At 39.7% G+C, this 25,268-nt stretch overlaps 3 protein-coding genes across 6 annotated transcripts; 1 reads left to right on the top strand and 2 right to left on the bottom strand.

Annotated features, from left to right (window-relative positions):
* Positions 1 to 228: 228 nt before the first annotated feature.
* LOC105837321 (RNA polymerase II degradation factor 1) lies at positions 229 to 15,126 on the bottom strand. Its single transcript, XM_012681987.3, has 2 exons — positions 14,395 to 15,126; positions 229 to 4,335 (listed from the first exon to the last, which is right to left on the bottom strand). The coding sequence occupies exons 1-2, from the start codon at positions 14,401 to 14,403 to the stop codon at positions 2,476 to 2,478; spliced, it is 1,869 nt and encodes a 622-aa protein (XP_012537441.1). The 5' UTR covers positions 14,404 to 15,126; the 3' UTR covers positions 229 to 2,475.
* An 850-nt stretch (positions 15,127 to 15,976) lies between these two features.
* LOC105837317 (F-box only protein 9) lies at positions 15,977 to 19,310 on the top strand. The gene is made up of 7 exons (XM_012681980.3): positions 15,977 to 16,140; positions 16,880 to 17,104; positions 17,182 to 17,493; positions 17,610 to 17,773; positions 17,837 to 18,028; positions 18,138 to 18,372; positions 18,447 to 19,310. Exons 1-7 carry the CDS (start codon positions 16,138 to 16,140, stop codon positions 18,663 to 18,665), a joined length of 1,350 nt encoding a protein of 449 aa, XP_012537434.1. The 5' UTR covers positions 15,977 to 16,137; the 3' UTR covers positions 18,666 to 19,310.
* A 1,288-nt stretch (positions 19,311 to 20,598) lies between these two features.
* LOC105837319 (progestin and adipoQ receptor family member 4) lies at positions 20,599 to 23,918 on the bottom strand. Of its 4 annotated transcripts, none has more exons than XM_028192536.1 (6): positions 23,717 to 23,850; positions 22,477 to 22,644; positions 21,874 to 22,098; positions 21,541 to 21,644; positions 21,327 to 21,464; positions 21,019 to 21,246 (listed from the first exon to the last, which is right to left on the bottom strand). In XM_028192536.1, exons 2-6 carry the CDS (start codon positions 22,490 to 22,492, stop codon positions 21,019 to 21,021), a joined length of 711 nt encoding a protein of 236 aa, XP_028048337.1. In that variant the 5' UTR covers positions 22,493 to 22,644; positions 23,717 to 23,850. The 4 variants fall into 4 exon arrangements, with proteins under 4 accessions (XP_012537437.1, XP_028048337.1, XP_036143572.1 ...); XM_036287679.1 differs by having other exon boundaries at positions 22,477 to 22,641; positions 23,717 to 23,848; XM_012681983.3 differs by lacking the exon at positions 22,477 to 22,644 and having other exon boundaries at positions 20,599 to 21,246; positions 23,717 to 23,918.
* Positions 23,919 to 25,268: the final 1,350 nt, after the last annotated feature.

Genomic DNA, 25,268 nt, shown 5'->3' with positions numbered 1-25,268 from the left:
ATCGATATTATTTTTCCATTATTGCAATTTTCAACAGTCTTTTTATAAAATTTTGACACGTACATAATAATTTATATAAAATACATGATAATATTGATGTAAATAATTAATTCAATTAAAAACTTTAATAAACTAAATATACTTATATATTTTTTATTTTAATAAAATTCTACACATTTCCTATATGTTTTCTACAGTTGATTTGCGACGTAAGTGAAACAAATGCTCTTTTGGTAAACAAATTAGTTTATTAACATTTATACACAAGTGTTCGTACAATCCAGCATCAGATAAATTATAAGCAAATTATAATTACGAGAGATTACGTCTAAGACTATCTATATTTTAATGTTATTTTATTTTAATGTTACATTCAGTCGCGCAGGCCTCAGCTAGCGCTTGTTGTAAAGGACTCGCATTTTATGAACGAATCGCCACCAACTTTCGCTCACGCAGTCACTCTCGCCGAAGGTGCACCGCGTCCAACATCAATTTCAGTTTCAAGACAAAGCTTTAAGTCTTTAATCAAGTCTTTAATCGAGTCTTTTACCGATAAACGCAAATTCGCTGGCAATTCATTATATTAGATCAATTATGTGGACGTCGAATCGAATAAATAAGTAGCGCTGCGGAAACGACGTTGCCGGATTATTGTAAAGAAAATTTGTAAGAAGGAGAATGGCGGCAAATTGCATTCTTTTCTACATGCGAGCAACATGCACGGGACGCATGTAATTCATACGCGCGGGGAGATAACGAGATAAGTTATAATAGCGTTTTCGTTTGTTGATTTCAGTTGATAACCGCACCGAGAGATGTGATAAATTAACGTGATTATCTATAAATTTAACTGAACTTTTAGTATGACAAGAGAGACGCCGATGTCCCACGAGATTCGCCGATTCGCCCGCCGGGTGAAATCACGGATCTGTGCCAAACGTTTGTGAAATTGAGGACATACACGTATATACACGCGAGAGATGTGTCTCTCGCGTCGGCGGCTTCCTCGTCGGCATTGTGTGGTACCCGCCGGGGAAAGTTTATTTACAGTCGAAGAAGCGTTTTCAATCCCGATGCGCGGCTCGATGCACGACTTCGCGAGACCCCTGATCCCGAGCGAGCTCTTTGTGTGCGTCTCGTTAGAATTAACTCGAACAATATACACACAGGCTACATTGTAAGACATGAGCTAATCAATAAGAGTTTTGATCTTTGACGAACTTGGATTTGACCTTTTCTTAACGGCAATGTAACCGAGAAAGTGATTAGGTGATTTAACCGTTTTTTTTTTCCTTTTTTCGCTAAAGGATAAATGAAATTTATTGGACGCACATTTATTAGAAATTCAACACACATGTAATGTTGAAAAATTGTATTTCACTTGATAACTTTGGAAAATAGCTTTAGCAAATTTGCCAGCCGCACTTGCCGAGAATCAATTACGAGACATTTTTCCCTCCCGAGCATCATTATGGTCAAATCCAAGTGGGACGTAATATAACTAATGCGAGTCCGGCGAGATTTTCACCTTCTTTCCTGCCATGTCAGGCGCATGGATTAATCCTCCTCCTGTTAACATAAATATGCTTACTGCTACGGTTACGTTTTATGATTACGTGCTTCTTCGCGGCTCTCTGCCGTTGAGCGGTGGCTCTTGCTATTTATCGACGAAGGCTTGGCGGTGCTCACGTCGCGAGCGCGGTATTCAAGAATGGAAGAGAAAATCAAAAGGGACAAGGAAGCGGAGCTGGAGTCACACAATTATATACAGTGTCTGTGTCACGAGCTGGGTGCGAACTTGCGTAATCGAGCACGGGAAGGCAGGCCCTTGTTTTAAGATACATACAATCGTAATTAATACCATTATACGCCCGCTAAGGAAATGGCTTCCTCGTTATGCCGATTCTCCCTCCCTCCCTGATGAAGCGCTATTCTACTATTAGTCTCACGCTTCTATCGTCGAGATATGACGGAGAGTAAAATTTCGCGGAGGTAACTCACCGAGGGCAAAATCGATTCGCAACGATTCGATTTCACTTGGTGGATGCTGTTCAAGGTTACTATCGTCATGACTCGAGTACTATTAAACTTACCGAGTCATCCCGCGTCCTCTCGCGAGCTATGAATAACCGTTCTCCATATGTACGTATGGTATGTACGCATATGTGTATGTGCGTGTGTGCGAGGAGAAGGGTATGTAAAATCCGCGATTATGTCCAGTGACTTTGTGTGCCGTCGATGTGTGCGTGTGTGTGTCAATGTCAAAGTTTCGAGAAATTAGAAGATATCCATGTAAGGAATAAGCCAAGATAGAAAGAGGACGGATGAAGGATGAAAGAGAGAAGCAAGGAGAGCAAGAAGAGACAGAGGGACGGAGAGAAAAAGAGAGAGCTCGATTTCACCTTGCTAATATCGTCCTGTAGTGATTTACACGACTCGTCGAAGTTTTACATTGATACGTCTGTCTGTCTGTCTTCACGCGCTGCCTAATTTGCCGCGATTATTCGTGATAAATTGATAGTTTTTGCCGGGCAACGCGCCAACGTTAAGCGCTAATACCTTGGACACGATGTTAAGATCCTCATCACCTGGACCCTGTACGTTGCCCAACTCGCCAGCGACTCCCGACTGATAAATCAAACGCTGGATCTGCTTGGCAGGCGTTTGCGCCCTCGTTGGAATTTGTCTGAACTGTAGATAGGGATTGTAAACGAACGGTTGTTGTATTGTATTCGGGTTTCTTGGGGCCGCGTTGAAGTTGAACGCGTTCCTCGACGAAGGCGGTTGCTTGTTATCCAGGTTAAAACCGAAATTGCCAACTGCGTTAAAGGCTTCCTGTCTATTAAATCTAGTTGCCGGTGCCACGGGTGGTTGGAAGTCGGTAGGAAATGAAACGAAATTCTGTTGCAATCGCTGTTGCTGAGGCTGAGGCTGCTGCGGCTGCTGAGAATGTTGAGGCTGCGGAGGAGGCTGAGGCTGCGGAGGATGCTGAGGCTGCTGAAGATGCTGGGGCTGCGGAAGATGCTGGGGCTGCGAGGGATGCTGAAGCTGCTGAGAATGCTGAGGTTGCTGACGGAACTGCGAGAAATGTATCTGCTCCTGATAGTTGCGGAACAATGGCGGCGTCGCAACGCTGGGAACCTCCAGGGAAACACTTGGTTGGAAGAGAACGGTAGACTCTAGAGGCGGTTGAAACGACAATACGTTTGACTGTTCAAAAATGTGCGGTTTCTGCAGCACTGGGAAACGATTGATCTGATGCAAACGGTAGATCCTCTGCTCCTCCAATTGTTTGATTTTATTTTGTTCCTCTAATTGCTTGATTCTAGCCTGTTCCTGAAGATACAGCTGCTGCTGCTTCTGTCTCAACTGTTGATCGTAGAGTTGACGTTGCCTGACAAGAAACTGCGTCTGCTGGATCTGTTGCTGATGCAGCTCCGCTAACTGCTTCTCCAGTAATTTCTGCCTGAATTCCAACTGCTCCTGAAGAGTCAAAGCTTCTCCATTGCCTGATTGTCTGTAAATCGGTACGATGCTCTTCGGCACACCAAGCTCGTCCTGCTGCACCGTGAAGGCCGCTACCAGAGGCGCCTGGAAAATTTTCACTTCCTCCGCCTGAGCCGTCTCCTTATTAGCGATAGAAGACGAAGTAACATTATTTTTGAGCGGAATTGTCAGACTAGATGCAGTCGGTTTCGGCACGATCAGTCCGTTGGTACCAGTAATCCCGTTGCTGGCACTTTGTGTCAAGCTCTCTGATATTTGGGTGATCGGCTTCAACGTAATACTCTCAACCTTACTCACCGTAGGCAACACCGCGGAAGTTTTCGGAGTCTTCGTTTCCAGTGGGTCCGTTTTAGATACAGTTTGCGGCGTTGTACTTTTATTTGGCAGCACCACGTTCTGCACGTGGAAGCTTCTGGTGTCGTCGTGACTCGCTTTTTCTATCATCGCCGACGGGCTCGAGGAGACATATCTCTTTGACTCGAGAAAGCTCGAATTCTGCAATTTCTCCTCATTGGGAATCTCCTCGTCCCCCGGAAAACCGTCGAACGAGAAAGAGGCCTTTGGTATCACGCCAATGTTTTTATTCAGATTTTTCTTGGTCACTTCTTCGAAGGACTTTTCGACAGTCATAATCAGCGATTTTTCGTCTTCATCCTTTCGATGCTCCACGGATTCAGCCTCCAATTCTGTCAGCGCCTTCAGCAAAGCTTGTCGTAGATTTTTGTCGAGTTTAACCGGGGGCGGTGCAATTTCAAAAGCCTTAGCTAAACTCTCAGATTTCTGAGACCTAGCCAGACTGAGGCAGGCTATTAAAATTGTTATGGCTACCTGCAAAGTTATAATGAGAGCGACATTGAGATGATGTAATATAACAATTTTAGTAGGTTAAATCATATTTATTGATAATTTTATTTTCAGTCCCGATATTTTCTGTCGCGCGTGCGATGAAGCTAAACTGGCGTGGCGAAATTTGTCTCCACGTTACTAATAGATCGACTTCTTCAGTCACACAATCGGAATCACACATTTAATGTAACGAGGTCGTTCGGGAAGAGATTAACTATTGGAGGAACTTATTTATAATTCCGACGATAACGATTTTGATGACACAAAAATGGACATTTATGTCTGGTTTCACCGTATTGATTCGAGAGAGATTGAAAGCTAAAGCCGCAGTCTATCAACGTGAATCCCGTTATGAAGTGGAAGATTCACAACGGCCCGTAGGCAATTTTCTCCTCCTAAAAACATGGTAAACATGTACCTATGGCTTTCGAGCCATATATGAGCGAGACCGACGATTTGCATGTTTTATGTAATTACGCGAGAACGCGCGTGCACGTCTGTCGTCGCCGAAAAGACACACTCATGAATAATTAAAGCTATACGCAAACACATTCTGGGAAAATTGAAAACTGTATTTTAATAGGTACAGCAGCTTTCAACAGAAGCTACTTTTTATTAACTACTTTGCAGACTGTAACAGTTTTTTTGAGCATGTTACATATTATTATTATTATTATTATTATATTATATTATATTATATTATATTATATTATATTATTGTATATTATAGTATTACTATATTATATTATTGTATATATAGTATTGTATATTATAACTACTTTGCAGACTGTAACAGTTTTTTTGAGCATGTTACATATTATTATTATTATTATTATTATTATATTATATTATATTATATTATATTATATTATATTATATTATTGTATATTATAGTATTACTATATTATATTATTGTATATATAGTATTGTATATTATAGTATTATATTATATTATATTATATTATATTATTGTATATTATAGTATATTATAAGTAAAAAATGTTTTTGGAATTTGATCAACTTACTTACTTGCTGCACATTAGGGTCGCTAAAGATAACCATTTAACCATATTAAAATTTACAATGCGGTATAAGAGTACCGATCGAGGGAGAAAACGACAAACGCGAGAACTCGGTAGGGATTCTATTATGCTTCTGTTGAACTCGAATGCAATTAAAAGCGCGTATCTTTAATTGCACACGTATAGAGCGCATATACGCGGCTCTTGGGAATAAACTTTGGTATTTAAGTGAAGAGAAACTCGAATGGATAGCCTCAGAGCTTTGTTACATCGTCGCGAATAATCGAAATTCAGCACGGTGAGGACTATCGTAAAAACGCTCGAGTTCTGTTACGTGCTTCATTTCAGCTCTCATGGAATTTTCAAAGTATCAAGTCAGTTTTATTGCATTCCGGCATTGGCGGGTAACGCGGGTCTAGCATTAATGGAGGTGCTTTGAGATGTTTCACGTTCTCACGGTATTAAATTAGGAAAGTAAAAGTAAATACATCAGAAAATGTTGAAGAAATTTTCTCTTCCTCTGCGTTTTTTACGAAAGTCTTACGAAAAATTAATAGACACACTCTTGCTTCTTTTTGCGTTTTATATTCGTGCAGTATCATGCCTTGTAGAATGAATAGCGAATAATTTTTTCTAACGGTCATCGTGACTTGAACGACTATACGTTACACTCGTAATTATTTGTCCTCACGCCATCCCGGGTAGTTACAAACGGGCAATTTGGGAAAGTGCCGTCTTTGATGACGCTTTTACGTTTAATGGCCGTGTGCCTTTCGTTTTCATAATTGCGATGATGAGCAATATCAGGGACTTGTCGGGACAACGGCAGCGTTTGATCGTTCATTATCAAGGCAGCCGGATTCGGATGCATGCCAGTCGGAACGAGAGCACTGCACGATCGCGCCGGTTTCATGGGGAATTTATTCAAATAAGACCGGCTACGTAATCCATCCAGACGGCACGAACGGTTACGCCCTGGTGAGGCCACGAGCTATCCATCGGAAGCGATTTGTGGATTTTGAACTTTCACCCCGATTGCGATCCGTCAAATTGCCGCGCGCGCGCGCGCAGTGGGAGCTTCGGTATGACGCGTTCGCATGCACGCCGAGAAAATTCCCGTCGTCCGCCGGGCCGAAAGTGAGAATCGGCGGAGGGAAGAGAAGGAAGAAAAGTTATTCAAGCACTGTCAACCATAACTCCCTGTCATCCGTGAATCGGAGAAAATAAGTGAATTCCTCCGGGTAAGCGCACTTAAGTGTGCATGCGTAAACAAAGAGAGGAGGGAAAAGAAGCAAGCGCCGGCCGTGCTGTATTACACGAGCGGCTCTACCTCTGACATTTGTAAAGAAAGTTACACCGCACCCGGAGGAAACAACGGAGGAAAAACGACACACGGCGCGCCGGGTCAACGACGCACAACGAGTGGAGAATTATCAAATTATGTATTCATCGTGCAACGATGCCCGGTTAAATGCCGGTGCTCTTGCCCGCAGAAGGGGAAAGTCTGTTAGACGCTAATAAAACATCTCATATAATTTACACATAATAAAACGGGGACCTGTCACGTTTAACACGATGCCGCCGCTGCGACGCGGTTAAATTGTCCCGAAGAGCCGACTCCTCTTCTCTCCGCCTGGGCGGTTAATTCGGTTCGCCGTAGACCTCTAGGAAACGAGGAGTGTATATACAACGCGCGAACGCGCGCGGAGCGGGGGCGTAAGATCATTAGAATAGAATGTTCATGAGGGTCTTTTGTTGTTCACTTCGGGTCGCATAAACGTAGAATATCCCACCTCCGCGGCTGCTATAAACCTCGCGGAACGCTGACAGTAAAAATAACGGAGCGGCACCGATGCATATTACCAACGGCTAAGGCAACTTTGGGAACTTTCTAAAACCCGTGGCAGACATCCCCCTCCCCCACCCCCCCTACGGGGGTCCCCCGTGTCGGTTCAGCGTCCCATTAATCTCCGGATATCGTATTATACATATAGAAACGGGAGGAGCACGTCGACTTGCAGGTGTCGTATCTCTTAATAATGGTACCGGATGATGCTGGAACTGATTCACGTCGTGAGTCGCTTTTGACGTTGCTTGGTTTTCACTTTCGAAACTCGCCGACCGAGAATCCTCCCCGACACGTGTCACCGCCGCGCGACAAATTTATAGACACACAGGGAGTTAAGTAACTCCCCACCGCGCCGCGGTAATTGCAGAAATGCTAATTAATCAAAAACGAAAAAGTCGAAAGCCGTGCGCGCATAAATAAATAAATATATATATATATATATATATATATATATATATATATATATATACGTGCTGGGAAAAAGAAATTATCGCGAGGAGGAAGTCGAATGCTGCCCGCGCGATAGATCCGTCCAACCGGTTGTTAAAAGGATCTCGGAGTCTCATATTTGGCTATCGCGAATCTTTGATTACGGACATTTTCGCGTGGCGAACTCCTGACCCGTCATTTTCCATCGCGGAGAATACAACGCGCCGGAGTTTCACCGCGCCTACAAAGCGGCTGAATCGCTGGAATTGACAGCGCAAATGACGCGATAGAAGATATTACAAACACAAGCCTAGAATTTCGCGAATGATTAATTCAACGTTACGAACACTTATCCACGCACATCTCGTCGGATGAGTTTCTGCGCCGTCAAAAGATTATAATTGCATTTGAGTTATTAAAGTTTCGATGAAAGTTTATTGTGAATTAAGAATCGAGTCGATTCTATCCGACGTGAGCTTTGAAGCAGTATATGCGAGTGTCGAAATCGTCAACCGAACTGTTTAACGAACAGAACTGCCTCAATTAAATGCATAATGACGAACATCGGCAACTGAAGTTAATTGCTTCACGATGATAATCAGACTGGAGCAGTCAAGCTCCAATTATTATAATCATTTTCCAGACCTCAACATCTCCTACTTCGGAATATACCGTGCCATTAAGGTAACCGGTTTTCAAACGGTATAATTCAACCCTGAGCAAAGTGGCATGAAATTCTTACAAACATCCTGCATTACCGCACATAAATTAATAGAGTAGTGGAATCACCTGGACAAATGTGTTTAACGTCATTTTGGGGTTTACGAATCTTTATTTCAACGATTGTTTTTAAATGTAATTACATATCGCGTGAAATACGGTGTGAATTTGCGATTAAAAATATAGGTCAACTGGAGCACGTGAATGACTTTGATCCCAAGAAAACCTGTCGTGTTAATCGAAGAGGAGGAGACGAGAAGCAGCCCGTTTCACGCGTGATGCGCGATCGGAGTGGGGAAACACAGCGTGAGAGAACTCGTCACGTTGATCCGGCTCGGCAATAACACTGTTGGCGCTGGTGGAAGTCAGAAGATGAGGAAGAAGAAACCCGCGAGAGCAAGGCGGCACTTTCACTCGGCAGTATGTCGAGGATGCGCAACGCTCGTGAACTTGCTTTAAACTCGCGGCGGCACGGCGTACTCTTGGCGCGGCGTGACAGGCATTAAGACCCGCCGTCAGTTACAGCAGGCTGCAGCAGGCACAGCTTTTGTACCGGATTACGATGAATCGGTTTGACGCAACATGCACCGGCAACGCCCGCTCGGCCGCATTTTTCTCACCGTCTAACCAACATCGACCGGCGAAGAAACTTCCTATATCGAACGCGCGGAAAAAGCGCGCTCGTAAAATTTGCACTAATTATACGCGCGCGTAATACAACAAGTGTCGGGTAGCGACGTTTTCTCGCGTTACACACCTAATAATACGCTTCTCACGCCCTCGATATAGAAAAATGTGTAGGAGATACTTTAAAACTATTTTGACGTTCTTTCCGGTTCTTTCATCGAACGAGTCCTTTTAGCTTTTAGGACCAACTTTCCTCAAATATTTATATAGAGAAACGAATTTTTGGTAGCGTTTCATTATTAAGTTATATATACATATATGCATGCTTTGGGCAATCGATGTACTTTAGAAATTAATCATTAGGATGGGATCCTTTAAGATCTCGCTTTATTGATAATAATTTTTTTTTCCGGCAAAACCACCCCGAGTCTGATTATTATTTTCGAAGACGTTGCAAATTGGAAATTGCAAAATTGTATAATAACCATCCTGAAAAATATAAAGGAAAAAATCAATTTCCGATATAATGGAAATCTTGTGAGAGCACTACATTAAAGTTTCGAAAGATCTGAGGAACAATTGAGTTGAGCTAAATACGTTTGTCATTAAATTGTCTTGATTATCATCATTACATTTCCGACATAAATTTACATTATCTCAAGACCAACCCGGGCAAACGAGATCTCATAATGAGCGAGGAAAATTGTTAGGTTTATGGACCTGTATTACTCAAGCTGCCCGAAGTTAATTTAGATGTCGGGATATATATACCCTAATCAATTTCAATCTGAAGTTAACAATTTCACAGTGATCTGACGATCGCATTTCAGCAGGCGGTGCACAATGCGTGCAAAAACAAGTGGAAAAACGCTATACTTTCCGTATCCAAAGTCATTTCTCCCAAGAGTCGCGCAACCGATCGATAAAATCAGTTTCACTTTTCACTCATTTTCTCACAAATGTAATCGGCTTTTCGCCGCTGATGTACCACCGGTGTATCTCCACCTCCCACATTTTGGGACATTACGGCAGAAACGCGGAAACGGGAAACGTGAAAGCGCGCATCTCGGCGATGTCGCCAAGTACGTACCGATTATACAACGAGGCCTTGGCGAGTTGAGTAACGCACAAACCCAGCGAGGTAAGATGAACCGATGGGAGTCCGAGTGCTGCAATTAAACGCGATTCGCCGCGGCGCGTATCACAAACCCGGAGTGAAAGTCCGGGGGGGGGGGGCCTCCCCGTCGAAGGACCACCACGTCCGTTCATTGCCGCTCGCAACGATTTATTTTGGCCCAAGTACAGACGTATCCGTCAATCTAAATTGGTCCGATAATTGGCCAAACTGCCGCCGAGATTTCTATCTCTCGTTCTAGAAACTCCAGTCCTTTCCTCACGTCTCGTTCCTTTATGATCGTTAGTTTTCAAAAGATCACCTAGCAGCCGAAGAGGGTGGCCTCGTGCATTCCTGCACGGATATACCTTATACACGTAATACCAATAATGACGACTCGTGATAGACCGAGCCTTACCGCGTGACTCGACGAAGGATCGGGAAAGTTATCGGGATATATAGAAGCTACGATCGTACCTGGCCGGAAGGTGTAGGAAAGTGCGAAAAAGTCGGAAACATGGGAGCGTCCCCGAGCATGCAGCTAAACGCGATTGTTCCGCCGATATATATGTATACGTGACCTTATATGTCATGGATTGAATCAACGCCTATGGAAAGATCTATCGATCTGCCGATGGGCGCGCGACTTTCCACTTTCGACGCGAAAAACTGTAGATTCAACGGACCGCGAAACGCACCGTAACGTTTGCGATTATTGAGGAAGCCATTGATGTTACGGGCAGATGCGAGTAGATTTCTGGACGGATCCGGTAGGGTCCGTCGGACGCATCGACGCGTCTTACGAAACGTCCGGAACTTTTTTTTTCCATTCTACGGAGAGGAGAGGCAGATCGAGCAGAGGTGGAATCTCCGGGCTACCGTTACTATTACGTGCACGCCGCATTCTCGATTTTTAGAAGCCCCCTTCCCTCCCCCCCCCCCCCGTGCACCTCTATCTAGGCGGCATGGTCGGTTGCCGTTTCGTAAGAAACCTGCCTGCCGTGTAATATGCCCGTTTTATCCGGCTTATCTCGCGCGTTCAAGAATGGATCGTTGCTCTCCTCCGAAACGGAGGAGGGGTGAAAAAAAAAAGAAGAAAAAGAGAGGAGCCGAAGAACTTTCTTCTCGCGGCTCGAAAAAGATGCCATCTGCTTTCGTAGGGTCGTCGAACCCGCCGGCTGACACACAGGTATCCACGCCCATCCCTCCGCGTCATCAATCCCTGATATAATTACTTTCTCTCGAAATGCGCGCGCCATCGACCGTCGAGGTATCCCGCCGGCGTGGCCATGCGTTAAAATAAAGGATCTCAAATAATCAGTTGGTGAAGAAAGAAAGGTGCCTTTTTCTCCCGCGGCGCACGGTATACGTCGCGACGATTAGAAAACCGGAAAAACCGATCATTCCGGATATAATTGGAGAAAATTATCGTGCGCGCGCTCGCACCGTGCAAATCCGCGGAATTGAACGCAACCTTTACGATCTATCGAGTCGAGTTCGATTAGATTGTTTCAGATTCGATTTCCGTTTCTCCGCCGCGCCCTGTGCCGATTTCGAATGAACTCTCACGTACGCATCTCTACGTGTTACCGATCTTTCCTCCGGTCCATTGGTCCATCGAAACTTATAAACGAGGAGAGAGCATATATATCGTATGCATCTAGACCGCGACGAGCGTAATATCTCCCAATTTCGAGAGGTTTCACTATCTTTTTCTCTTCTCCCTTTCCTTTTTTTTTTTTTTTTTAAATAGATTTTACACATGTGTTTACATGCGCTTTTTCCACGGTGCGGTAATCAATCTCGATCGTTTCTAAGCTAACGACTCGCATGCCGACCGTCAATTTCAATCCGCTCGTGAAACTAATTCCAACGCTAATTAACGCAACACGCGACCGTGCTACATGGCAACTGGGTCGTTAGAAGTGCATCAACGTATACGCCTCGCGTGCTTCGCCTTCGCGCGCGATCCGCGAGCAAGTAGAAATTGATCCCAGGGGTCCAGCGAGACTTCGTCAGAGCACGTCGATTCATTAATGCGATTAGTAATGAGCTTCGGCTCACGGCTTCACGGTGAATTGCCACAAAGTGGACGTCAACAGGCAAATTGCGGAGACCGCGAGAGGATCTTTTTATCCGAATCAGTGACTATAAAATGACTATATTTAGTATCTTCTTTTCGAGTTAATCTCGAGAGTTGTAGACCGCTTAGAAAAAAACGCGAAGGCGAAATTAACGTCTATTAGCGTTTGTCCTAATTTTTGCCCGATAAGCGAAAGCCGTTTCCAAAAGCAAAGTAATTAAACTTGAAAATTTTTTTAAGAGCCTTTTAGAGTTTATTTAAACTTTAAAAGAGAAAACACTTTGATTTATTTTATACGAAAATATAACTATTAATTTTTTTAAATCTATAATCAATGTTTTTCTACACTGACCGAAAAGAATGCCTAACTCAAATAAATATTCATTTGAATAGTGCGAATAACATATTTTATAGAAAATGAATAATATTTATTTCAAATAAGAAATATTTTCTAAATTATTACTTGGAATATTACTTGTTTTACAATAAATAAGTATTATTGATTTTCAATAAAATATGTTATTGGTACTATTCGAATAAATATTTATTTGAATTAAGCATTCTTTTCTGCCAGTGTAAAATATCTTTATATTAATGTATTAATAAAAAAATAGACGTAATTTAAAGTTAACCGTTACTTCGGGATAGATTAAAATGTACGACATAACTGTGCAAATTGTAAATACAAAATATAGCTGATACTCCAGTATGAATCATAATCTTGCTAACGATAATTGCCTACTTACGTTTAGGTAAATGATTAAAGCGTTGTCATTGAGGGTAGCGAAAACCGCAAACGTTTATCGGCAAAATTATACGACGAGAAAAATCGGGCCAACCGGACAAAGAATGCGTTAAACGGCTATCGGAAAAACTGTTAGAAAAGCGTATGCGTGTGCATGTTCCCTTACGCGCGAACGATACGTACACTCGCGAATCTGGGAGTCGCGAAACATATGATGGAAGAAGAAAGTGGCCACCGTGAAATGCTCACATCGTGGATTTCTTCGCAGGTAGAAACTCAAGTATCTACTCGAGTATCAATGCGTACGCATTTAGCTAACACTAGAATTACTTGCGGGAGGACCGCTATCACCGAGTAATAGCATTCAATTTCGTCACGTATGACAACTTTATTACTTCGACTTAAACTGCCGATCGTTTTATTCAACGAGAAAATAAAAAAGAACGAGAAAGGATCTAATGAAAGATGTTGCAGGTTTTTTTTTTCTAAATGGCGCATTCAATTGGACGCATTAGTGCGCACTCATGCATATTAAAGCCGCAGGGTTGTTAGGAATTTGAGGGATTTCTTTTTCAAATTTAATTTTTATTTATTGTTATTATCACGAGACATTTTTGGGGGAAGAGAAAATTACTAAATCTTTATACTTTCTTCCTCTAAAAAATTCCATTTCTATCTTTTCAAAAATTATCCCCACGTGATAATCAACAAAAGAGGCAGTTTTGCAACTGTTGTAAAATTTTTTTATATGATTATTATTTGATATGATTTATACATTCAAATCCGGCAAAAACTAAAAAAATATCAATTGTATTGAAGAATTTTACAACAATGGCAAAGTTGCTTTTTCTGGTAAACGCAGCCAATAACAAAACCTAAATTTCGACGAAAATTCTCCGATCTAGCAACTCTGAAGCCGTCGTACACAAATCAAAATAAAGATATATGTGTTTAATATGAACATGTTAAACCGCAAAATCTTAAATATACTTTACTGCGCTGTTTGCTGAAATATGTACTTTATTATTCGTAATAATGAGTTTCACTTTTACCCTTAGTTTTAGATTAGTTCAATGTTTATTAATACGCACTAGTGTGGTCTCCAATTGGATTCGCCATAAAGACATCAATTTGTCGAGAGACTGCTTTCATTACCAATATTCGGTTTTTCCTTTGCTCGCTATACGCAATTTATACTTTTATTTTTATTTGACTTCGCGGGTCGATCACACTTCGCACTCATCGAGATCGATATCATTCGCGTCACTATCACTTGGCACGTAAGAATACGTAATCCACCATCGCGAGAAGAGACCGAGTAGATAGTATCAAAAAGATGAAAAATAAGAGAGAGAGAGAGAGAGAGGAAAGAAAGAAGAGAAAATCCAAAGAAAGTTTACACTAACAATAAGTGGGAAAGCTGATCAGCTGAATGAGCGGTTTCGTACTCACCAAGCGCATGATGCTGTCTGTGCCCACGCTCGTTCGGTACTCGGCTTTTACTCGGGAAGATGATCCCCTGAATAGGTAGGCAGGCAGGCAGTGATAGTCCTCCGGTGGAGGTGGGGTCACGTACCCCACCGGTGTTAACACACGTATACGCGCAAGTTACACGTACAGGTAGCAGGTTCACTGTCCATCCAAGACGCAGCAGCTGCGTCTCACGCCTCGTCTCGTCTCGCCGCCGTCGTCACCAAACCGCCGGCTGCTGCTTATTCGGCTCCTTTGAATTACCGTCCGTTGCGTTCCCGTGACCCATTTCCGTCGCATTCCCGTGCGTCTCCCGCGCGGAAGGAAAAACAGGATGGGTTTTACGTCGGATTATGTGACACGTCACGTGACTGATATTCGAATGCAATTAGAGGACTTTAATTTTCTCTTCGTACTCTTTAAATATATCTGCATTGTAATTCTTCCGGCTCCCTACATTTGCACCTGTATCCAGATGTTTTTAAGTCTATTTTTGCATCTGCCCAACAAAAAAATGCAAAAATTGAAAAAAAATTTTATTCGCGAGAGCGTTTTACGTCCCCTACTTGAATATCCCGAAGCCAAATAAATTTTGAATATTAATAAGGGCGTTTTACGTCCCCTACTTGAATATCTCGAAGCCAAACAAATTTTAAATATTAATTTTTTTTACATCCCAGATAGCACAAAATATTATTATAAATATTTATAAATTAATATTTTACAAATTTATTTTCAAAAAATATTTTTTAAAGACTATATAATTATTTTCATAAACCATTTAGAAATGATACAAAAATTATTATCAACAATATATATATAGAATATATTTTTAAAATGTACTGAAAAATATTTATGGTATATAAACTTGAAATATTTTTTATATTCTTTGATAATAATGGTATAAATATTTATTTTTAATATTTTCATAAATGTTTATCATAATTTTTTTTATACCTGACAAACTCGGACATAAAAATATGTACAAAATATTTATCATAAATATTTTTCCTTCTTATAAATATTTTATGAATATTTTATAAATATTTTGTGCTGGGATTTGTTAATTAAAACGCTCTTTTATGCAGGTTCATCGGTTTTTTTTTTATGAAAGAATATTAACATGAATTGTATTGTTTCTCTTTTTCTTTTCAGAAAAAAATATCTTGCCTGCAGTCCTCTCAATTCGTATTCAATATTTTATTCCACGAAGGCTTTACACTACTATATATCAACTGTGAGAAAGAAGCAGATCGCGCTCTTGCGGTGAAATTTTATACAGAATTCTCTGTTTTTAAAGAACGAGTTTCTAAAAAAGTTCTTTAAAAAACAAACAAGTAAAAGATGTTTCTCAGACATTCTCAGACGGCTTCTGTGCGCGGATTCTAAATTTAAGTTCCTTTAAAAAATTAAAAAATTCGACATATGTTGTTTTCACGGCGTGACTGCAACTTCCTTGCCGCGAGCGATTAATAATTGACAAGGGCGGCGCGTTTACGTCGCGTCGAGGCGCCGCGCCGCATCGAACGATTCGAACGCACGTCGGTCGCGCAACGACCTTCGCCTTCCTCGGCGAGCCGCGAGATTGGCGAGAAACGCAGAAAGGCGAGAACCATGGCGGCGGTACTATTGGCGAGGTTGTGCTTTCGCTGTGTCGTGCGCTTTTCCGACCGAGAGTACATGCGCTGAGGGAGAAAAGCCGTCGGGTTCGAATAGGCGGAAAAAATGGTACGTGTGAACGCAGCTGTCCGTCACTGTCGTCGCGAGGCGGACGCGTGATCGAACGCCGGACGTTCGGTTGGCGGACTAACCTCTGACCGGACGGGCGCGATACCGTTTTCCTGCAATATGTTGCGTCATCTCGTCATACGAGCTCCTCGGAAATCAAGCTAATCGATTCCGCTTTTTTTTTAAATCTCCCAACTTTTGTTACATTGAAACGTGCGATTGGTTTTTAAATTTTTCTAGGTTTTTACTGTAGAGCTCGGCTTGTCCTCCGAAAAACTTGTTACGTACTTACGTTACTTGTTATACGTATACGTCTCGAGAGTTTACGTAATATTACTAATTCTATTTAAATCCTCTGTAGATCTGTTTTAAATGTAATATTGATAAATGATAAAAGTAAATCAAAGTTGTTCTGTATAGATATTACATTTCTGTTTACCAGTTTTTATTACAAGCTTACTTAATTTTGTTTAACAAGCTATTGTTGTATATAAAATCTGTATGACTTTAATTTGTAATAATCTTAATTACTAAATTCATGTGAAGCGATTTTTGGCGATTGTTTGGTACATGTATCAAAGCGTATCAAACTGTACCAGAGCCGATGAAATATAAATAAACTTTTATCTTATTGGTTCTGGTACAGTTTGGTACATGTATCAAACGATCGCCAAAAATCTCCTATAATGTCCACAGTTTAGTATTTAAATAAAATATTTGTTGCGTTATACATTGGCAGAATCACAGCAATGAATCCAGTAGTGATACGGATGAAGGCGATGAAGGTGATCAGGAGGCATCTTCCTTGCAAGAAGGAACAAACATTGAGGATACCTTAACATCTTTCAGGGAACAATGGCAACGCGAGTTGACAATATCACCTAAGCGTGATGCATCAAAGACGCATTCACCAAATCAGCCTAATACTGAGGTTGCAAACGATGAAGCCTCTATAGAGAGCAAGGTATAGTTATTCATATCTCGAAATAACAAGTTTTGAAAATTTCCATAACATTTCAGTAAGAATAATTTCTGTTTCAGGCAAAGAATTTATTTCTTAAGGGCATTGAGCATGAACAAAGCAGAAAATTTTACGAAGCAATTCAATTTTATAAGCGTGCGGTACAATTAGTTCCTGACATTGAAGTTCGCTTGTATGAATCGACAAAAGTAAAAGCAAGAGATAGATTTGATGCTGATGATTGCTTTGATACGTTAGATAATGATTTTTCAACTACCAACGACAGCGAAAATCATAATGAGATTGAGGAAGAAGAAACGGATTTATTTTTGAAGTTGTCTAGAATTGTAAACCGCAATCAATGTGTATGTTTCCAAAAATTTGAACAAAGTGTAAGCATTGTATTTTAATATTTCTGGTATAATTTTATAAATACACAATATATTTATACAATATTTATAATTCTTGACATGTAATGTATTTTTGGTATTTTTTTTATCTATTTTAGACAACACATATCTCTGCGTTACCTATGGAGATAATACTTTACATTCTAAGATGGGTTGTGTCCTCAGAGCTGGATTTTCGTTCGTTAGAAATGTTCTCAAGAGTATGTCGCGGATTTTACATATCTGCTCGAGACACTGAGATCTGGCGACTAGCATGCGTTAGGTAATTATCAATAAATATTCATGCGATTATTGGTCGATATGTAATTGAAATTGCTTTTGATAGGGTATGGGGTGTAAATTGTGGTACTTGCGAGCCAAAATACAAGTCGTGGAGGGATATGTACTTGCAACGGCCTAGATTAAGATACAACGGATGTTACATTAATAAAACAAGTTACATACGCGATGGAGAAAATAATTTTCAAGACAGTTTTTACAGAGCATGGCATCTCGTTGAATATTTCCGGTACCTGAGGTATAAAAAGCAATATTAGTGTTTATAAAAAGTTCACTTTTCCACTGCATATTACGTATCTAAAGTAAGAAATCTTTTGTAATGTTCTTATAATTTCTTGTATTTTTAGATTTTTTCCCGAAGGAAAAGTTTTAATGTTGACATCGACTGATGAAGCTCAAAGCTGTGTAAATTCCTTACGAAATCGCATACCACGCAATCCATCAGTTCTCGTTGGTCATTTTCGATTGCACGATAATTATGTTACACTTGTGTTGAAGAGACAAGAAAATAAGGGAATCAATTTCTATAGAAGGAAGAAAAGAGAACCAGTGCATGACAGTGGTGAACAGACGTTTCATATTGTAAGCAATAAAGACTAAGTATATTAAAAATTGAAAACTCTAAACAAAAATCTGTTAATATACTTTCACCATAGGAATTTGAGATACAAAATCATCATAGAAGATTAAATTCGCAATTAAAGTGGATTAGCTACAGTATTTTCACGAAATATAAAAACGGACAAGAAGCGAAAATTTGCCTAAAGGAACCATCCGTAAGAGAATTCAGGGCGTCACCAATCGGCGGCAGATACCCACCTCTTAAATTCAGCAGGGTAAAGAGTTACACTCAGGAGAGCGAAGTCCCGTTATAATGAAAATTACAACAAACTAATCGTATGAATCATGAGAGTACAATTAAATTATTCTTACAGAGGAATAAAATAAATTAGTGAACATTAAATACTTAATATGACGAAGAATGAAGATGAATATTTAATTGTAATTAAATGTGTGCTTTTTTAAATCATTAAGTACATATACGTACATTTTTTCAAGATATTTTATTTATCTTGTATCACATGTTGTATATTCTTTAACAGTTTCTATTAGTACATTATACAACCTGCAAATCACAACTAACCTTCAAGGAATTAATTACGTCGATAACACATCCAATCACGTGGAAGTGTAGTTTATTCATGTATAGCATACGGTCTCACACTGCGCGTTTATTTGGCGCGAGCCACTACCGTGTCTCTTGATTTATAGATCTAATATTTAAGCACTAAAGTATATAGTGCCTTACATCATTTCGCAATGAGTTGCATGTTTAAAAACTTAAACTGTGTTACAAATTCAAGAATGTAATTATGACTGTGTTTATAATTAATTATTGCTCTGCTATAGTTAAGTTTACAAGTGTGTTATATAAATTGAATAAAATTTATGTAAATTTTTAAAATTATGTATATATAATTTTGTATCATTATATATAATAAATAGCAAGCACTGAAGTTTATGATCTTATTTTTGCAATAAGAATATAACGATGTTTATATGTAGTACAAAATGCAACATGTACGTCACATCAACTCTTGCGGGAAATGCGAAATATATTCGTACGTTGTATTACTGTCAATTGCTTACGGCTTACGCTATTTGATAATCTTTGCACAAAACTAAATTTCTCTCTCTCTCTCTCTTTCTCTCTCTCTCTCTCTCTGTCATCGATTTTTACTGTGTATATCGATTAGCTATATTTTATAATATGAATTACTCGTCTAAATCGAAATTTACATCTCTAGTTCCTATTTCTGAATTGAAATAGAATTAGCTGATTTTTAGAATTATTTTTATTATGGATTAAGTGTCATCTAAACGACGAATTGAACCAGCATCCATCGATATATTGAAATAATTTCATTTTTGTTTGTATTATAAAGCGTAACTGAAAGAAATGGACGTTTAGAAATCTGTATATTATTGGATGACTGATAGACGTCTACACGATTTCTGTATCTTTATATTGTTTGATCCGTTCTTTAATTTTAGCATATAAAATCTGATATCATAAATTATTATTGTCAGGCAAATAAAGCAATTTGGAAATTTCAATAAGAAAATATAATCATATCAATTATTTTAATCGATTAGTTATCTATTACTTTAGTAGCAAAGTAGCTGTAAGTTAGCTTTTAACTGTTTGTACTCGATTCGAATTTATCCGTATTATCAAGCACAATGAGAGTCTTAATACAGATCCGTGTAGACTGCTAAATGTGGGATCATTTCATTGCAACGTATTGATGTGTTTATGTTGCTTTCCGGATCACTTTTAAGACTTTCTCTCACTATATAATATGTTAATAAAGTACGCACAACTGACTCTAATAAATTTCTAACTTCTTTTAATAGACGTATATGTTTTCCAGGTAACCATGTAAAGAATTAAGCGCGTTGTGAGGAAAAGTGTTTGTTTTGCTTAAGATTTGTTCCTAATACTTGGATTTTATCTCGTGTTTTTTACTAGAGAAGAGACATAGATATTTCATTAGATTCTTTGATAATAATATAATCTAATTATAAGAAATTCAAGTTAATGTTATAATGTCATTAACCAAATTAAAAAAAAAATCTATACAATATAGCCATATTAATTTTAAAATTAAATATTCTCACTAATTTCAATAAAAGAAATATATACAAATATATATTAAAATATATATTATAGATTGTTTATACAAAAAATATCAAACTAAAAAGATGCATAAAAATAACTTTTTCTTGTGTTGTCGCAAAAGAAAATTTTCAAATTGAATATTTATTTTTTTTAACAAATTAGACAAAGCAGACTTCTTTCTCACATTATACCCATTGATTTCCGTCAATTCTACCGTTCTATTTGTGTGTTTGCATAAAAGCTCCACAAATATTCCATTAAACATTCGATATGATAAATAACCGTATGTACTTTGTACTCGTGATTGTACCTAAACCGTCCCGCAATGATCACATAAATCAAGTAACTCTGTATTAAACTCTGCGTTTTATATATATATATAATATGTATATATATATTTTTTTTTTCAATATTCTTAACTTATCTATATTATAGAATTCAGCACTTTCTGGTCTCCAAATGTCGAAGCGCTCGACTATTCGCCAGTTGTTATAGGCTCGATTTATCACAGACTGCAGCAAGCCGTCGCGTTCTTCATGATTCAATCATAATTCTTCGCGACCCGAAGGAAGAGAGCTTGTTTTATTGCACGTAGACGGATCGGACATCCAGGCGAGGTCCTTCAAGGTTGCGGTATGCATGGAACATACCGCTAGGACGACCATTACATGCATCACGTTATGGGAATTCAGCACTAAATCCAATCTGCCGGGAATCCACTTTTCTGGAATGCGAAGAGCGCCAATGGTTGCACCTATCACAGCTATGAGATCCTGGAAAGTATTCCTACATCAGCGTTTCTCTAATATCATTTGGTACGCACGGCTACCTGGCATCGTTATTCAAAATAAACCTGTAATATTATATGAATAAGAGCCTCGGGTGATCCACCACCAATGCCAAAACACCTCAATGTCATGATCAGCATTCTCATTAGGAAAGGAGGGGCAAAACATAAACGCCTTTCCCATGGTGATCTCGCAGTCATTGCCTGAATTACATAAAGATTGAAATTGCTTTATCGGAACGAAATCGTCGACGAATCGGATATGTAAGCTAGAAAATACCTTTAAAAGTCCCCAGATACTAAGGGAACAATAAATAAAAATGCAGCAATACCAAACGATATCGGCAAGGCAATGAACAGCGGCTGCCATCATCGGTATAGCTCCTGAAATGAGCATGAAATAGAGAACCGTCTATTTCTAAGTATAATAAATTGCTTATAGCCACTTTTTATTTAAAACTTTGAAGCAGAAGTTGACCAACTATAATAATTTGTAAAATCGAGCCATTTGTTATATAAATCGTAAAATAATGTTGCAAATCGTAAGCTCTAGTCATACATCTGTTCTTTCGCCACATTCCAAAAGGCTTTCATTAACAAACAGGTCACACACCGAAACTCTGGCACAGCCATATGCCGATCATGTCGACTTTCAGCAATGTTCTGTAGAAAACTTCGTCGTAGTTTACGTTCATGAAGAGGTGATACAGGAAGGATCCAATCCACGGACTAACGGCGCCGATTAAGTGGCACCAGGACAAAACTTCTACGAGTGTCTCTTTTGTATTCCATGGAAGAAGCTGTGGTACAGTCACCAACATGTACAGAATAGCGAATCCTGTAAACACACGATCGCTCGTACAGGATACTTTCGAGAAAACGTATCTTTTGGATGAAATTCTTTGATGACAGAAAAATGATACATCGTGCAGGTGATGGCGATAATACATTTTTTTTTTATAAATTCTTGATTTCGAATTTTTTGGCAGGTTCAATAAAAAATTATACTTTTTGTATAGATTTATAATTTCCATTAAAGAACCGCCTTGTTTGCAAAGCAACGAGCAAAACTTTGTAATTTTTTAACGCGCTTAATTTTTTAATTATTTTTTTACCTTACAAATGATTGATAGTGCTAGTACATTGACAATTAAAAATCAAAAAAACAGTAACGGGAAAAGCTTGACAAATGTATAGAAGGATCCATAACACTTACTTTTCTTAAAAGTCATTTTAAGCGTGTATATTAATGAATTTTTCCACGTAGGTAACTCTGACCTACTAAGATTTTATTTCACGCACACGTGCACCGGTCGATAGATGAGATTTATGTACAGGCTGGTCCACCAGAAACAGAACGCTCGAATGAACCTCTTAGTTTCTTCTTCGAATGATGGAAAAAAAGATATGTGTTAAGGATAGTTCGTATAATATTTTAAGGGACAAGATAAATTCTTCTCTTAGTTTTTCCACAAAAGAATTGCGATTTTGAATGTATATCTTATATATGTATCTCGATTTATTTTACGTGTAAAAACGCGAGCGACGTTATGCGAACCCATATCGCTTTGTTACGTGTAAAGGCTGATAAGCCGTTCACGGACATGATTTAGAATGTACGTTTTGATTGACACTCGAACCGATTAGGAATTTATCAATGAATCATCTTTAACAGAGGAGAAATATTGTAAGGATTCGTTTTCATCGATCGTTCGTTACCCCGCAATGCGTCTTCGTTGAGCGCGATGTTTTCACGGAAGTTGGCCTTGATAGTATGCACCTTGACTTTAAAGCCCTTAAGGGACTTAATCTACTTTCTTAGTTAATTGAATCACGGAAGATTATTGTCGGATTATCGTCGGAAAACGAATCGTCTACGCGATACAAACGCATTCTTTAGACGGAACAGCAGCAGAATATAGTTGTTAGCATGAAAAGTAATGATAGCAATTGTCCTACGATTAATTTTCGCTTGCAAAGTTTGAAGTAATTTATTTCGTTTTATTTTACATAATAATATATATATCTTTTTCTTTCTGTTTCCTCTCTTCTCTCTTTCTTGATCAAAATAATTAATAAAATGTAATTAATGAGAGCTCAGATATAAAATTAATTCCGATTCAAAGCCCGACAGTATAATTTCTTATAATAATTTTGAAATTATTTTTACAAGCTTGTATCATACGTTTGAGAAAGAGAAAGCGTTTCTTCTGGATATAAAGAGATTTTGTACTTTATCAACAGTGAAATGTATCAATTGAATTTCACTGGATAACGTTCCATTTTGAAAGCGAAAATTCTTTTGAGAGAACCCATCGTACTGGGACGAAACCGCAGGACGAAGACAGCATTAAAATAATAACGAGCTGTTGAGAGCGAGAAGGAAATAAGGGATTCGGCTTCAGTTTCAATTTGAATGACATGATGAAGGTAATGGTGACAGACTCCTGTCTCACCGTGCGTCAGGATGTTGACGGTCTCGTTGTGGATGTAGAAAAGGCTACCGAGGCACTGGCGGATAGTCATGAGCGGCCTGTAGCCGGTGTGGATGTGCGGATTGAATTGGAGGTGCCGTGGCATATCGCTCCATCGTCGCAGCAGCAGGACGTTGGCCGCCGTCTCCTCCGGAGACGGCGTCTCGGCGCTGCTGTCGGGCATCCCCTTGTCGTCCTGACGCCGCGCTCCGTACGTATCCGTGTCGACCTGGTGCGGCGAGCCCGGCACCGTCGCCGCATGGCGCGGACGCTCGTCGTCCCGGAACGGCGTCGTGGAACGACGAGCGCGCGGTGCCCGCTGCCTCGGGGAAGAGGGTACGGTCCGGCCAGCGGACGAGGCGGATACGGGGTCGCCTCCGAGAGCCGTACGCGAGCTCTCAACGGCGGCGACGTCGCCACTGCATCGCCGTGCCGTGCGCGCCGCTGAAACGGCTGAAACCCTCGTCCGTCCGCCCGTCCGCCCGCTCGCCGGCAGCAGCCGTCATCCGCACGCGATTCGGCCCTCTCTGACGGTCCCGTCGCCACGGCAACCGCATCGATCCCATCACGAGGGCGGTCAGGAGGCAACCTCATCGCGCGCGCGATCTCGCCGCGTGTCGCAGATGCTCCTGCTCTCTCTCTCTCTCTCTCTCTCTCTTTCTCTCTCTCTCCTCACTAATTAGCTAAATGGGTCGTAACTACTTATGATCGGAAACACTCTGTTACATAAATTCCAAATATTGCTGTTTTGTTAATATTTACAAAAATTACGTGTTACGTGAAACACCTCGAGAGATATTCGTCTTTTACACGATATCGTTTATTTATTTCGGGAAACATAATTTAATGTCAAGCATAGTTTATAGATCATTACAATTAACGTATGAAAATTGTATATTACTTTTTAACAGGGAAGAGAAAAAGAGAGATTTTTTTAAAAATTAATATGCGATTGTTCTCTAAACAGTAAGTATTGGAATTTTAAGCAGGACACGTAGTTGGTGTGCAGTTCCCGAACGTTTCATAGATCCTCCACGCGTGACCTATTGACACAATTTCGGTAGTTGGGTGTTTTTGAGTTAATATACTATACTGGATATCGTCTTCTTCATCCCCACTGTTCGTCTTATACATTATGCAAAATATACATACTATTTCAAGCTTTATCGACTTGCATCGACAAGCATGGCTTCGTCCTTCGCAGTTAAATCACATAAAAACTATTGGGCTGAAAATAAAACAAATCAAAGGGAAACTGAAGAACGACTGTATTTATCACGATTTAAATTTGTATTTAAAAAATGTCGTATTTTGTATTATCAGAGTTGGAAACGCACTCCAAAGAGAGAAGAAAGAGATTTGACAGTTCGCTTTCAAGACTTGGTACTATGTTTCATTATAGAAGATAAAACTTTTTTGTGAAATACAAAACAAAGAAAAAGAGTAAAATTGAACTCGTAGAAATGTATTTATTCAAGATTGAGAAAATTATTTTGTAAAAATGACAATTACAGTTTTTTCTCTCAAAAAGTGA

Source organism: Monomorium pharaonis, chromosome 5 (assembly GCF_013373865.1).
Source record: "Monomorium pharaonis isolate MP-MQ-018 chromosome 5, ASM1337386v2, whole genome shotgun sequence".
NCBI classification, from domain to species: Eukaryota; Metazoa; Arthropoda; class Insecta; order Hymenoptera; family Formicidae; genus Monomorium; species Monomorium pharaonis.
Note: the sequence above shows the minus strand (reverse complement) of the source record. Positions and strands in the feature narration are given on the sequence as shown.

What these genes read in the sequence shown, in the direction of transcription:
- LOC105837317 (XM_012681980.3), top strand. An exon ending in AAGCCTCTATAGAGAGCAAG is followed by an intron (nt 17,105 to 17,181) that starts GTATAGTTATTC and finishes TTTCTGTTTCAG; the next exon opens with GCAAAGAATTTATTTCTTAA. An exon ending in GTGAACAGACGTTTCATATT is followed by an intron (nt 18,373 to 18,446) that starts GTAAGCAATAAA and finishes CTTTCACCATAG; the next exon opens with GAATTTGAGATACAAAATCA.
- LOC105837319 (XM_012681983.3), bottom strand. Translation starts at nt 23,918, where the DNA reads ATGCCCGACAGCAGCGCCGAGACGCCGTCTCCGGAGGAGACGGCGGCC. An exon ending in CGTCAACATCCTGACGCACG is followed by an intron (nt 22,099 to 23,716) that starts GTGAGACAGGAG and finishes GTGTGTTTACAG; the next exon opens with GATTCGCTATTCTGTACATG. An exon ending in GTATCTGGGGACTTTTAAAG is followed by an intron (nt 21,465 to 21,540) that starts GTATTTTCTAGC and finishes TATGTAATTCAG; the next exon opens with GCAATGACTGCGAGATCACC.